The 12398-nt window shown below is 35.0% G+C and overlaps 1 protein-coding gene across 4 annotated transcripts in view; it reads left to right on the plus strand.

The window, feature by feature from the left end:
* The window catches only part of ASXL2 (ASXL transcriptional regulator 2), a 148447-nt gene that overhangs the window by 112360 nt on the left and 23689 nt on the right, over nucleotides 1-12398 (plus strand). For all 4 annotated transcript variants that reach the window (XM_036990622.2, XM_036990623.2, XM_036990625.2 and 1 more), the window contains 2 exons: nucleotides 631-774; nucleotides 8619-8782. In XM_036990622.2, the coding sequence (XP_036846517.2) occupies nucleotides 631-774; nucleotides 8619-8782 (308 nt within the window). The remainder of the gene's footprint in view (nucleotides 1-630; nucleotides 775-8618; nucleotides 8783-12398) is intronic.

The following is a 12398-nucleotide window of genomic DNA, read 5'->3' on the forward strand; positions in this document are numbered from 1 at the left end:
AATATAGATTCTTCCAGGGTAAATGGGAAAATTTATGCACAATAATTTTGCAGTTATTCAAAAAACACACAGTGGGATATGCATGTTAAAATGAGATCTGTGACTAACTCCCAGGATATCTAGCCTAATATTTGGAAGCCTCTGGTCAGTAACCTTAAAGACAGATGTTTTCAAGATGCTCAAACTGAACTCTTCATTAATTATCTTGTTTAAAAATAAAAAGGTTTTCCTAAGAATACATGCTGCCTTTGAGTTTCCACTGGACATATTCACAGGGCTTTTGGTTTTTTTGTTGTTGTTATTGCTTTGTTTTATATTTAAACAGTTCTAAATGCAGACTTTGTATTTTATTACACAATTCATTTTGATGCCAGCCGATTATATGGGCCTATCAGATTTAAGCTGTATCTTGCAGAACTTTGCATTTGTGTTAAGAAGGAAATTTCCCATCAGAAGCAAATAATGTGATAGGAGGAAGAAAGGGATTTTATTTTACTTTTTGGCTTTTAATTTTCAGACTGAAAATATATTTGCAGGGTTGTATTGGTTTGTAACTCCTTTTAGTTAGTGTTTGGTTTCTCTCTGTGTCACCCTCAGTGTCATCAGTCTTTTATATATTTTCTCTCCTAGCACTCTGGGAAGGAAAACAATCTGATGGACAGTCAAGCAGCCCTCAGAACTCAAACTCTAGCTTTTCTTCTTCAGTTAAAGTGGAAAGTCCTTTGCTAGGCTTGGGAAAGAAGTCATTCCAGAGGTCTGATAGGCTCCACACAAGTAAGTTAATTTACAAAGACTTCAGTTCCCATGCCTTAATTTGTCAAATCTGTGTTTGAAATTCATCAGCTAAACTCAGCTTAGTTATTATTTCCTTTTCACCTATGAGCTCTTAACTATCTTCGTGTTCTTCCTGTCCTGCCCTTATCAAACATTATTTCAGAATAAGATCTGTTACCATTCTGTGTGGTTCATTTCTCTTTCTAACAATAGGTTGCTCTGTCTAGCATTATTTACGTTTTATTTCTAATTGTGTATAGAAAACTTTTTTCCTGCTCCCTCTGAAATTCCACTAAAATGCAAATATGGAAATACAAAAGATTAAGTCCATGAGGATAAAGAACGCAGAGACAACAGATGGGAAGGCTATGTCAACAAATTGTGAAAGATGAAAACTTGATGGAGTTTTTCACAGAGCTGAGGAGCCAGTAATAAGCCAGCTAAGGCTGCAGAACACTAGAAAAGTTCAAGAATTGAAAATATCGTGTATTATAGTAAAGAAAGGTGTGATACAGTGTTGAAGAACGTTTTTTGAAAATTTAGAAGAAGCAGTTCGATGCCTCTCTTTAGCAGGAGAGAGGAGGTTTATTCTCAGGTGAAATTAAACCTACATTCCTAAAACTCAGATATATTACACACATAACTGAAGGCGGATAATGAGGTAGCATACTGAAATCAAGGAAATCAAGTAAGATAGAAATACTGAATAGTGATCCTCCTGCTTGGCTTCCAGAATGCTGGTAGTGAGACTTATTTGTAACATAACTTCCTCCTCCCCACCTGTGCTCTAGCAGGAGCCTGGTGGATTAGTAACTAAGGAAACTGAATAGCTTAAAAAACAATCTACAGGTGATGTTATTCATTCCCAACTACATAGAGAACGTCTTCACACTACTGTGGAGCTTGCTAGTGTACAAGACCCACCTAAGTACCCAAAATTCCAGTCAGCCTTTGTAATGCCTTTCCTTTAGTTATGATTACAAAGGATCATCCTGAAGAAAATCTCCCACCACGAGACACACAACCTAAAACAGACTGAGAATAAACAGGCAATTCAGGAAGGAGAAAATTTAAAATAAGAAACTTTAAAAACTAATGTACAACAGGAACAAATAGATGTTGCATCTATGAAAGAAAGAACACAATACTATTTTAAAAATCAGAAAATAAGCAGAGTTCCAGGGCATTAAATATGGTAGCAGAAATGAAACATTACGATAGAAATACTATGTTCCCAGAACATAACATAGGTCAAAGGAGAGAGAAGGTCAGGAAATTGGACCACCAATCAAGGCTGTCCAGTGTCTTAAATAGTAGAAATATCAGAGAGAAAGAACAGAAATTGAAAAGGGGGTAGAAGAAAACTTTGTGGAATTGAAAGCCACAGATTCCATACTGAAAGTACATAATTGGGGTCAAGAAACATAAAAAGAAGCCTATTCCAAGGCACATTTCAAAATACCCAGGATAATAAGAAGATTCCCCAAAATCTTCACATACAAAGATTCAAGATTTGTGATGGCAAATTTCTCAGAAGCAACACAGAAGCTTAAAGATAGTGCAGCAGTGCTGACAAAATTCTAAGGGGAAGTTGTTCTGTACTCATGTATTACAGTCCTTGCCAAACTATTACAGGTGTGCAAATGAACAATATTTTCACACACTGCTTTATAAAAATCTGGTTTGATCTAGGTGGGATTGTGGATTGGTACATTTTTCTTAAGATATCTTCCATAAACTGAATACACCCTTTTCATCAGTTGCACTGCAAAAGATTTAAAATATTCACTTATTAAACAGATGCTTGAAAGGTATACTAATAAACCAAGCATAGGTTTAGGGCCATAGAGATGTGGTAATGAACAGAATAAAGGACTTTCTTCATGGAGCCTATATTCTACTTAAACTCAGAGTGACAATTTTAGTACCTTCATTCAATTGCAGTAGAAATATGGAATACAAAATTGAGAAATTATGGACTGAGAATTCCTAAGTTTCATACAAAACTAGGAAAAATGAACCAGAATAAAAGAAAGCATGGCATATTTAAATTGGATCTAATGGCTGAGAAGTAAGTGAATACTCATCCTTCATGCAAATAAGCAGTTAACTGAATAATATGGGAAATTTTATAACATATGCCATTATAAATATCAAAACTAAATGGAAGATCTGCATTTTGTGTAAAACATAAAAGATAAAGCCAAATTAGATAATTTTAAAAATATTTTATTGAAGTATCATTGATATACAGACTTATATTGTTTCAAATGTACAACATAGTGGTTCAACAGTTATATCATTTAATTGTCACCCCTACTAGTGCAGTTACTATCTGTCAACGTAGGAAGATGTTACAGAATCATTGACAGTGTTCTCCATGCTGTACTACTATCCCATGAACAACTTATATATGAATTAGAATTTCTGTGCCCCTTTATCTCCCTCATCTTCCCCCTGCCCCCACCCACTCTCCTCCCCCATGGTAACAGCTAGTCACTTTCCCCTGTTTATGAGTCTACTGCTGTTTAGTTCTGTTTTGCTTTGCTGTTACACTCCACAAATGAGGGAAATCATTTGGTACTTGTCTTTCTCTGCCTGGCTTATTTTACCAGGCATAATACTTTCCAGCTCCATCCATGTTGCAAATGGTAGGATTTGTTTTCTTCTTATGGCTGAATAATATTCCATTGTGTATATGTACCACATCTGCTTTATCCATTCATCTACTGATGGACACTTAGGTTGCTTCCATTTCTTGGCTATTGTAAGTAGTGCTGCAATAAACATAGGGGTGCATATGTCTTTTTGAAACTAGGATCCTGCAGTCTTAGGGTAAATTCCTAGGAGTGGAATTCCTGGGTCAAATGGTATTCCTATTTTTAGTTTTTTGAGGAACCTCCGTACTACTTTCAACAGTGGTTGAACTAGTTTACATTCCCACCAACAGTGTAGGACGGTTCCCCTTTCTCTGCATCCTTGCCAGCATTTGTTATTCCTAGTCTTTTCTATGTTGGCCATCCTAACTGGTGTGAGGTGATACCTCATTGTGGTTTTAATTTGCATTTCCCTGATGATTAGTGATGTGGAGCATCTTTTCATGCGCCTGTTGGCCATCTGAATTTCTTCTTTGGAGAAGTGTCTGTTCATATCCTCTGCCCATTTCTTAATAGGGTTATTTGTTTTTTGGGTCTTGAGGCGTGTATATTCTTTAAATATTTTGGATATTAACCCCTTGTCGGATATGTCATTTACAAATATATCCTCCCATCCTGTAGGAAGCCCTTTTGTTCTACTGATGGTGTCCTTTGCTGTACAGAAGCTTTTTAGCATGATGTAGTTCTGTTTGTTCATTTTTTATTTTGTTTCCCTTGCCCGAGGAGATGCATTTAGGAAAAAGTTGCTCATGTTTATATTTAAGAGATTTTTGCCTATGTTTTCTTCTTAGAGTTTTATGATTTCATGACTTACATTCAGGTCTTTGATCCATTCTGAGTTTACTTTTGTATATGGGGTTAGACAATAATCCAGTTTCATTCTCTTGCATGTGCTGTCCAGTTTTGCCAACACCAGTTGTTGAGGAGGCTGTCATTTCCCCATTGTATATCCATGGCTCCTTTATCATATATTAATTGACCATACGTATGTGGGTTTATATCTGGGCTCTCTAGTCTGTTCCATTGGTCTATGGGTCTGTTCTTGTGCCAGTACCAAATTGTCTTGATTACTGTGGCTTTGTAGTAGAGCTTGAAGTCAGAGAGTATAGTCCCCCTGTCCTTTATTCTTCCTTCTCAGGATTGCTTTGGCTATTCAGGGTCTTTTGCGGTGCAGCTGTTTTTTAAAGAAAGAGATTTGTAAGTGATAGTTTGGAAAGATGTTCAAGATATTCAGTGAAATAATAAACAAATTAATTTTAGTATGTATATTGTCATTTTATTTCTTCAAATTAAAAATGTTATTTTTGGTAGGAAGCCAGAGTTTGTGTAGAAACTTTTACTTTTCATTTTATATATATTGGTACTATTCCAAATTTGGAGGTGACATGTACCACTATCTCTGAACTACTATTTTTATTATCATTCAGTCTGAAAAATTTTTAATTTTTTATTGTGATTTCTCCTTTATGTCCCAGGAGTTACTTTGAAGTCTTTTTTTTTTTCATATTCAAGTATATAGGGATTTTTATGTTTTTATTATGAATTTCTAACTTAAATACCTTGTGATCAGGGATCATACACTATGATAGTCATGCCTATATAGTGTAAACAATGGACTGTGAAGGAACAATGTCTCGGTTCAAATTTCTGCACTGTAGATTAAAATAGTATAATTTTGGGCAAGTTACTTAGCACATCTGGGCTTCACTTTCTTCATCTGTGCAGTGGGTTAACAGTAGTTCCCCAACTCCATAGGGTTTTGTGAAAAATAGGCAATTTAATGCATGATAATATTTAGAATAGTGCTTGGTGCTTAGGAAGCCCTATGTAAGTGTTTCCTGCTGCAATTATTGATCATTGTTACTATTACTGCTAGTAGTATTTGAAATTTACTGAGACCTACATTTTTGGAATAATGGTAATGAATTTTTTAAGTGCACTCTGGTTTTTAAACACAGAATTCTGTGTTTATTGCATCAAGCTTATTAATATGAAAAACAATTCAGCCTTTTTTCTTCTTTTTTGAACTGCCTTTGGTATACTTGACTTATTAATAATTGAGAGGTGTATTGAAATCTGTTGTAATGGTGGCTTTGTCCAGTTCTCCCTGTTGTTCTGTCACTTTTTATTTCACACATTTTAAAGCTGTCTTATATTAGATGTTTTTTCCTGTTTAAAATCTTCCTTGGAGATTAAACTCTTCATCATTATTTATTTACCTAATCAGTCATTGATTAGGTTTGTTGCTTAAGTAAGTGCCTTTTGTTTGATATTAATAGAGGTACACCAGCTTTCCTATGGTTAGTTTTTGCTTGATGTATCCTTTGTTAATTTCTGTGTCCCTGTGTTTTAGATATATCCCCTTACACAGGCTATAGCTAGCTTAATTTTCTCTATTTTTAATCCAGCAACTCTTTATTTGGTGAGATTTATCCATTTACATCAATTAAGGTGGTTAATCTATTTGGACTTTTTTCTACAGTCTTTTTTTTTTCCTTTGATTTTTGTCTTCTGTTTTTTTTTAGGGGCTTGGCTGAGCTTGTTTTTATGTTGTCCACTTTCATTCCCTTAATAGTCCTTTTTTCCTCTCTTCTTAGTTACGTATACATTCTATTTCTGTTGTTTTAGTGGTGATTCTTTAAATGCTACTGTGCATGTTTAATTCTTAAAGGTAACTTTTCACCTCCCAGTTTTACTGAGATACAATTTATATATAACATTGTATTTGTTTTAGGTGTATTATGTGATGATTTGATATATGTATGTATAGCAGTATGATTACCACAGTAAGTTTAATTAACATACATCATCTCACATAGCTCAGTTTTACTTCCCTTGTGATGAGAACTTTTAAGATCTACTTCTAGCAAAAAAAATAAAAAATCTTCTATTGATAGAAGTACATTATAACAGTAAATGGCTAAAGCATTGATCTACTCTATCTGGGACTTAAACATTCTCTGACATTTTTGTTCTTTGTTTTTAATCTCACAAATCAGCATTAGAATGCTATTGTTTCATACACAGTGTTGATAATAGATTTATCTACATATTTACCATTCTCCATTGTATTTCAGCTCACCCTTCTGCAATCATTTCCTTTTTTGTTGTACAGTATTTTAAGAACTTATATTTAGAGGAAGTCTCTTGGCAGTAAATGCTCTCAACTTTTGTTTATCTCTATAAATGTTTTTTTTTTCTTGTTCATTCTTGAGGGAGAGTTTGGTATACAAATCATTATAGGTTGATTATTTTCTCTGAACATTTTATAGTTATTATCCATTTTGCTCTGAATTCCTTTGTTAAGAAGCTTGCTGTTGATTACAATGTAAGTTGGTCACAGGGACAGTAGAACAGCACAGAGAATACAGTTAATGATTCTGTAACATCTTACTACGTTGATAGATGATGACCACATTAGAGGGGGTGAGGATTTAATAATATGGGTAACTGTTGAACCACTATATTGTATATTTGAAACCAACATAAGATTGTATATCAATGATACTTTAATAAAAGTAAAAATAACAGCAAAAAAGAAGCTTGCTGTTATTCTGTTATTCCTTTTTATGAATTCTTATGGATGCTTTAAACATATTGTTTTGATCTTTGATAAACAGTCTTATTAAACTGGGTCTAAATGTGGGTTTCTTTTTATACTGTTTTGAATATGTTATGCTTCTAAATCTTTAGGTTGTGGTTTTCATCAGTTCTGGTAAATGTACTACTGTCAGTTCTTTTAATAGTGCCTTTTTTCCATTCTCTTAATATTGTACTTTTGGGTCTCCAATCAAGCATATATTAGAGACCTTCTTATCCTGTCCATTCATAGTATCTGATTTTAGCAATTCTTATTCTACATTTGTAAATGCCCCATTAATTTTTTTTAGTCTCTATGTTCATTCCTGGTTATTTGATTCTCATCTTATCAATTATATTCTTTATTTCTTTAGTCATTTTATACTATATATATGTGACACTTTCAGTGATAGCAGTACTTATAGGGCTAAGCTTTTATTTCTGGTTTATGCTGACTCTGTCCTAGTTGTATACTTCTAGTTTGTCAGGATAATCTTTGGGAGTAGTGCTGGACTTTAATTTGTAGGACTCATATGAGCCTAACTGAAGGGAAACTTTTCCTCTTAAGAGAGTTTATGTTTGCTTGTGCATCAGCCAGAAGCCAGAGGTTATCCAGGATTATGTAGCTTTGTGCAAGTATTTCTAAGGGTAGAATTTCTGGGTCCTATATTCCTATGTACATTAAAATTTTTTTGCTGTGTATTCAGTTTTCTAATAAGATTATACTGATTTCAGCCCCACAAGCAGTATTTGAAAGTGGTTTTGCTTTTTCGCTGCATAATCCTATCACTGTTCAATATTTGTTTGCCATTTTAGACAAAAAAAAATTTTCATTGGTTTTAATGGCATTTCTTTAAATACTAAATACCTTAGCATCTGTCTATGGCTTATCAACTGTGAATTGCCTGATATTCCCTTTGCTCATTTTACTCTTGGTGGTATTTGTCTTTTTCATATTGATTTCTAGATGAACTTTTAATGTGAAGAATAGTAACCTTTTCTGGCTTGCAATTTTTTTTCCTATGTTAGTCTTTTGTTTACATATATTTTTGCTATTTACATTTTAAACCTTTGTATACTCAATTCTGTCAGTCTCTTGAAAGACATAACCTCATTGTGAACAGGTTTCTTGAAAACTGCCAACTTACTCAAACATCACATTTCTACATAATGCAAAATAAAATTGGTGGAAAAAAATTCTCATAGGAAGGGAAGAAGTGCCTCAATCTGATTTTTATATAGACTTAAATTTTTCTTAACTCATTCTGTACATGTATCATTTATTAAAAACTTCCTCAGTCCCATTTGGAAAATAATCAAGTCTCAAATGCAAAATGCACTTTTAGTATGGCAAAAGATCTACTTTTTACAAAACTTTTTCTGTTTTTGCAGAGAGGAGAAATTATATTCTTTTATCCCATATGAATGAACAAAACTTGCTTTGTTAATCTTAGAAGAAATTTCTAAGAACCTTAAATTGTTACCTTCTTCATAGTGTGATATTTAAATTACTGACAAGTGTGGGTTTTTTGCACTGCAGAGCAAACTATATTTTAGATAGAAACAGGAGTGTGAAGGAGGCACAAATGATTCTTCTCATTTTTGTAGGGCAAATGAAGAGGACTAAATGTGCTGAAATTGATGTTGAGACACCAGACTCCATTCTGGTCAATACAAATCTGCGAGCATTGATCAACAAACACACCTTTTCAGTCCTTCCTGGAGATTGCCAACAGCGACTGCTTTTACTACTTCCAGAGGTGGATCGACAGGTGTGTTATTTCAAGCATAAGCAGTGTTATAACCCTCTGAGGCTTGCTTTACTCATCCCCTTTAGAATTCTTTAAGACTTTTAAAGTAGCTTTGTATGTGTACCTGTAAAGAAGTGGTATCAAGGGTACTAAAGAAGAAATAAGATTATTTGTATGTTAAGTGCTTATTATAGATTTGCCCTGTAAGGCTTATAAAGGGAAAAAACTCTTTATCAGAATGTCAAGATTATGGAATAAAATTTGTCTAGCTATCATATTAGTATGTAAGCTTCCATAGAACACAGTTCAGGAGGAAGAGTTGTCTTGTTTAAGACATTAAACAGGGGTTTTTGAATGGGTTCTTTGAAGGGATTAAGAATGTTAAATATTTTCATTCTTCTGTTAAAATTTTCTAAAATATCTATTGCTTTTGTAATAACTTAAAAAACCCAATGTAAGTTATACTCTCTTTTTTAAAAAGAAACACCAGAGGTTTGGGAATAGTCTAGGTAGGGATCAGCAAGTCACTCCCCCTTCTGATCTTCTGTTTCCTTCTCTGCAAAAGTAAGGTAGGACCAGCATGATTTTCAAGGTTTATTTAATTCTGAGATTTTTCTTAATTCATGATTTCCAAACACCTCTGCCTTCTAAGTAATCTGAGAGCCCACTCCTCTTTTTTGCTAATCATAAAAACAAGATGAGAGAGGTGTTTTCCCTAGTTTATAGTGAGAGATTAATGGAAAATAAGTTAACTATACAAATCATCATAGTTAATTGACTATAAAGTCAAAACTAAATCTAATTCTGAAAATCATCTTTCTACTAGACCATACTGATATCAGTTCCATAGTGCTGTGAATCAGCAAATGTGAAAGCAGGTCAGATTCCATTTCCAGGGAATCCAGTAAGTCAGGGACACTGCCAGCAGTAGGAACAAGGAAGTAAAGCTGATCCTTCCCAGCAACTACTTTTCCCACCTTGCCTCTTGGAGAAATCGTAACTTTGGGGATGCCCAGTTTTTGGTTAGAATGTTAGAAGACTGATACTTCAGCGGAGTTTTTAGAGTATTCTTGTTGGGGATTGCTCTTATCTCATTTAAAGACTCAGGTTATTAGGTTGGGAATAATAATACAGGACCTAACTGAGGGCCTCTCTGTAGAACTCTTGTGCAGGTGTCTTAGAACTTTCTTGACTAATGGCCCTTATCCTCTCTCAGGAGGATTGCCACATGTGATTTTAGAATTAAAGGGGCTATCTATTTGACTTCCCATACAGTTCAGTCATGTGGAGTATTCTTTTTGTTGTTGTTGTTATCATTAATCTACAATTACATGAAGAACATTATGTTTACTAGACTCCCCCCATCACCAGGTCCCCCACACCCCCCATATTACAGTCATTGTCCATCAGGTAGGAAGATGCTGTAGAATCACTACTTGTCTTCACTGTGTTGCACAGCCCTCCCCATGCACCCCCCCCATATTATACATGCTAATTGTAATGCCCCCTTTCTTTTTCCCCACCCTTATCCCTCCCTTCCCACCCATCCTCCCTAGTTCCTTTCCCTTTGGTAACTGTTAGTCCATTCTTGGGTTCTGTGAGTCTGCTACTGTTTTGTTCCTTCAGTTTTTCTTTGTTCTTATACTCCACATATGAGTGAAATCATTTGGTACTTGTCTTTCTCTGCCTGGCTTATTTCACTGAGCATAATACCCTCTAGCTCCATCCATGTTGTTCCAAGTGGTAGGATTTGTTTTCTTCTTATGGCTGAATAAAATTTCACTGTGTGTATGTACCACATCTTCTTTATCCATTCATTTACTGATGGACACTTAGGTTGCTTCCATTTCTTGGCTATTGTAAATAGTGCTGTGATAAACATAGGGGTGCATCTGTCTTTTTCAAACTGGGCTGCTGCATTCTTAGGGTAAATTCCTAGAAGTGGAATTCCTGAGTCAAATGGTATGTCTATTTAGAGCTTTTTGAGGAACCTCCCTACTGCTTTCCACAATGGTTGAACTAATTTACATTCCCACCAACAGTGTAGGAGTGTTCCCCTTTCTCCACAACCTTGCCAACATTTGCTGTTGTTTGCCTTTTGGATGGTGGCGATCCTTACTGGTGTGAGGTGATATCTCATTATGGTTTTAATTTGCATTTTTCGGATTATTAGCGATGTGGAACATCTTTTCATGTGTCTGTTGGCCATCTGAATTTCTTCTTTGGAGAACTGTTCAGCTCCTCTCCCCATTTTTTTAATTGGATTATTTGCTTTTTGTTTGTTGAGGTGTGAGCTCTTTATGTATTTTGAATGTCAATCCTTTATTGGATCTATCATTTATGAATATATTCTCCCATACTCTAGGGTACCTTTTTCTATTGATGGTGTCCCTTGCTGTACAGAAGCTTTTCAGCTTGATATAGTCCCACTTGTTCATTTTTGCTTTTTGTCATGAAGAAGTCGCTCATGTTTATGTCCAAGAGATTTTTGCCTATGTTTTTTTCTAAGAGTTTTATGGTTTCATGACTTACATTCAGGTCTTTGATCCATTTTGAATTTACTTTTGTGTATGGGGTTAGACAGTGATCCAGTTTCATTCTCTTACATGTAGCGGTCCAGTTTTGCCAGCACCATCTGTTGAAGAGACTGTCATTTCCCCATTGTATGTCCATGGCTCCTTTATCGTATATTAATTGACCATATATGTTTGGGTTAATGTCTGGAGTCTCTATTGTGTTCCACTGGTCTGTGGCTCTGTTCTTGTGCCAGTACCAAATTGTCTTGATTACTATGGCTTTGTAGTAGAGCTTGAAGTTGGGGAGTGAGATCCCCCGCCCACTTTATTCTTCCTTCTCAGGATTGCTTTGGCTATTCGGAGTCATTGGTGTTTCCATATGAATTTTTGAATTACTTGTTCCAGTTCATTGAAGAATGTTGTTGGTAATTTGATAGGGATTGCATCAAATCTATATATTGCTTTGGGCAGGATGGCCAGTTTGACAATATTAATTCTTCCTAGCCATGAGCATGGGATGAGTTTCCATTTGTTAGTGTCCTCTTTAATTTCTCTTAAGAGTGTCTTATAGTTTTCAGGGTATAGGTGTTTCACTTCCTTGGTTAGGTTTATTCCTAGGTATTTTATTCTTTTTGATGCAATTGTGAATGCAACTGTTTTCCTGATTTCTCTTTCTAGTAGTTCATTGTTAGTGTATAGGAAAGCCACAGATTTCTGTGTGTTAATTTTGTATCCTGCAACTTTGCTGTATTCTGATATCAGTTCTGGTAGTTTTGGAGTGGAGTCTTTGTGTGGAATATTCTTAATAAGGAGGTTGGTTGGCCTGTCTTTGTCAGTTATTATGGTGGAAGCACACAGTAATCTGAGTAAGACTGGCCTAAAAAATGTATGGAGTTCCAATAAAGTGAAATAAAACTTCACTGTCAGATGAAATTTGGCTTGTAAAGAATTCTGGTTATTGCTAGGGTTATATGTTGTCAACCACATTTCACTGTATGATGTGCCCAGCAATGGACAGTGGAAAAACATTTAGACCAGAGAAAAGAATAAGGGAGGGGAGTGAATTAAAACACCTCTCTTCAGATATATTTGAAGGTCTGTCTTATGGAAAAAGTAAACTG

Source organism: Manis javanica, chromosome 1, assembly GCF_040802235.1.
Source record: "Manis javanica isolate MJ-LG chromosome 1, MJ_LKY, whole genome shotgun sequence".
Lineage (NCBI taxonomy): Eukaryota > Metazoa > Chordata > Mammalia > Pholidota > Manidae > Manis > Manis javanica.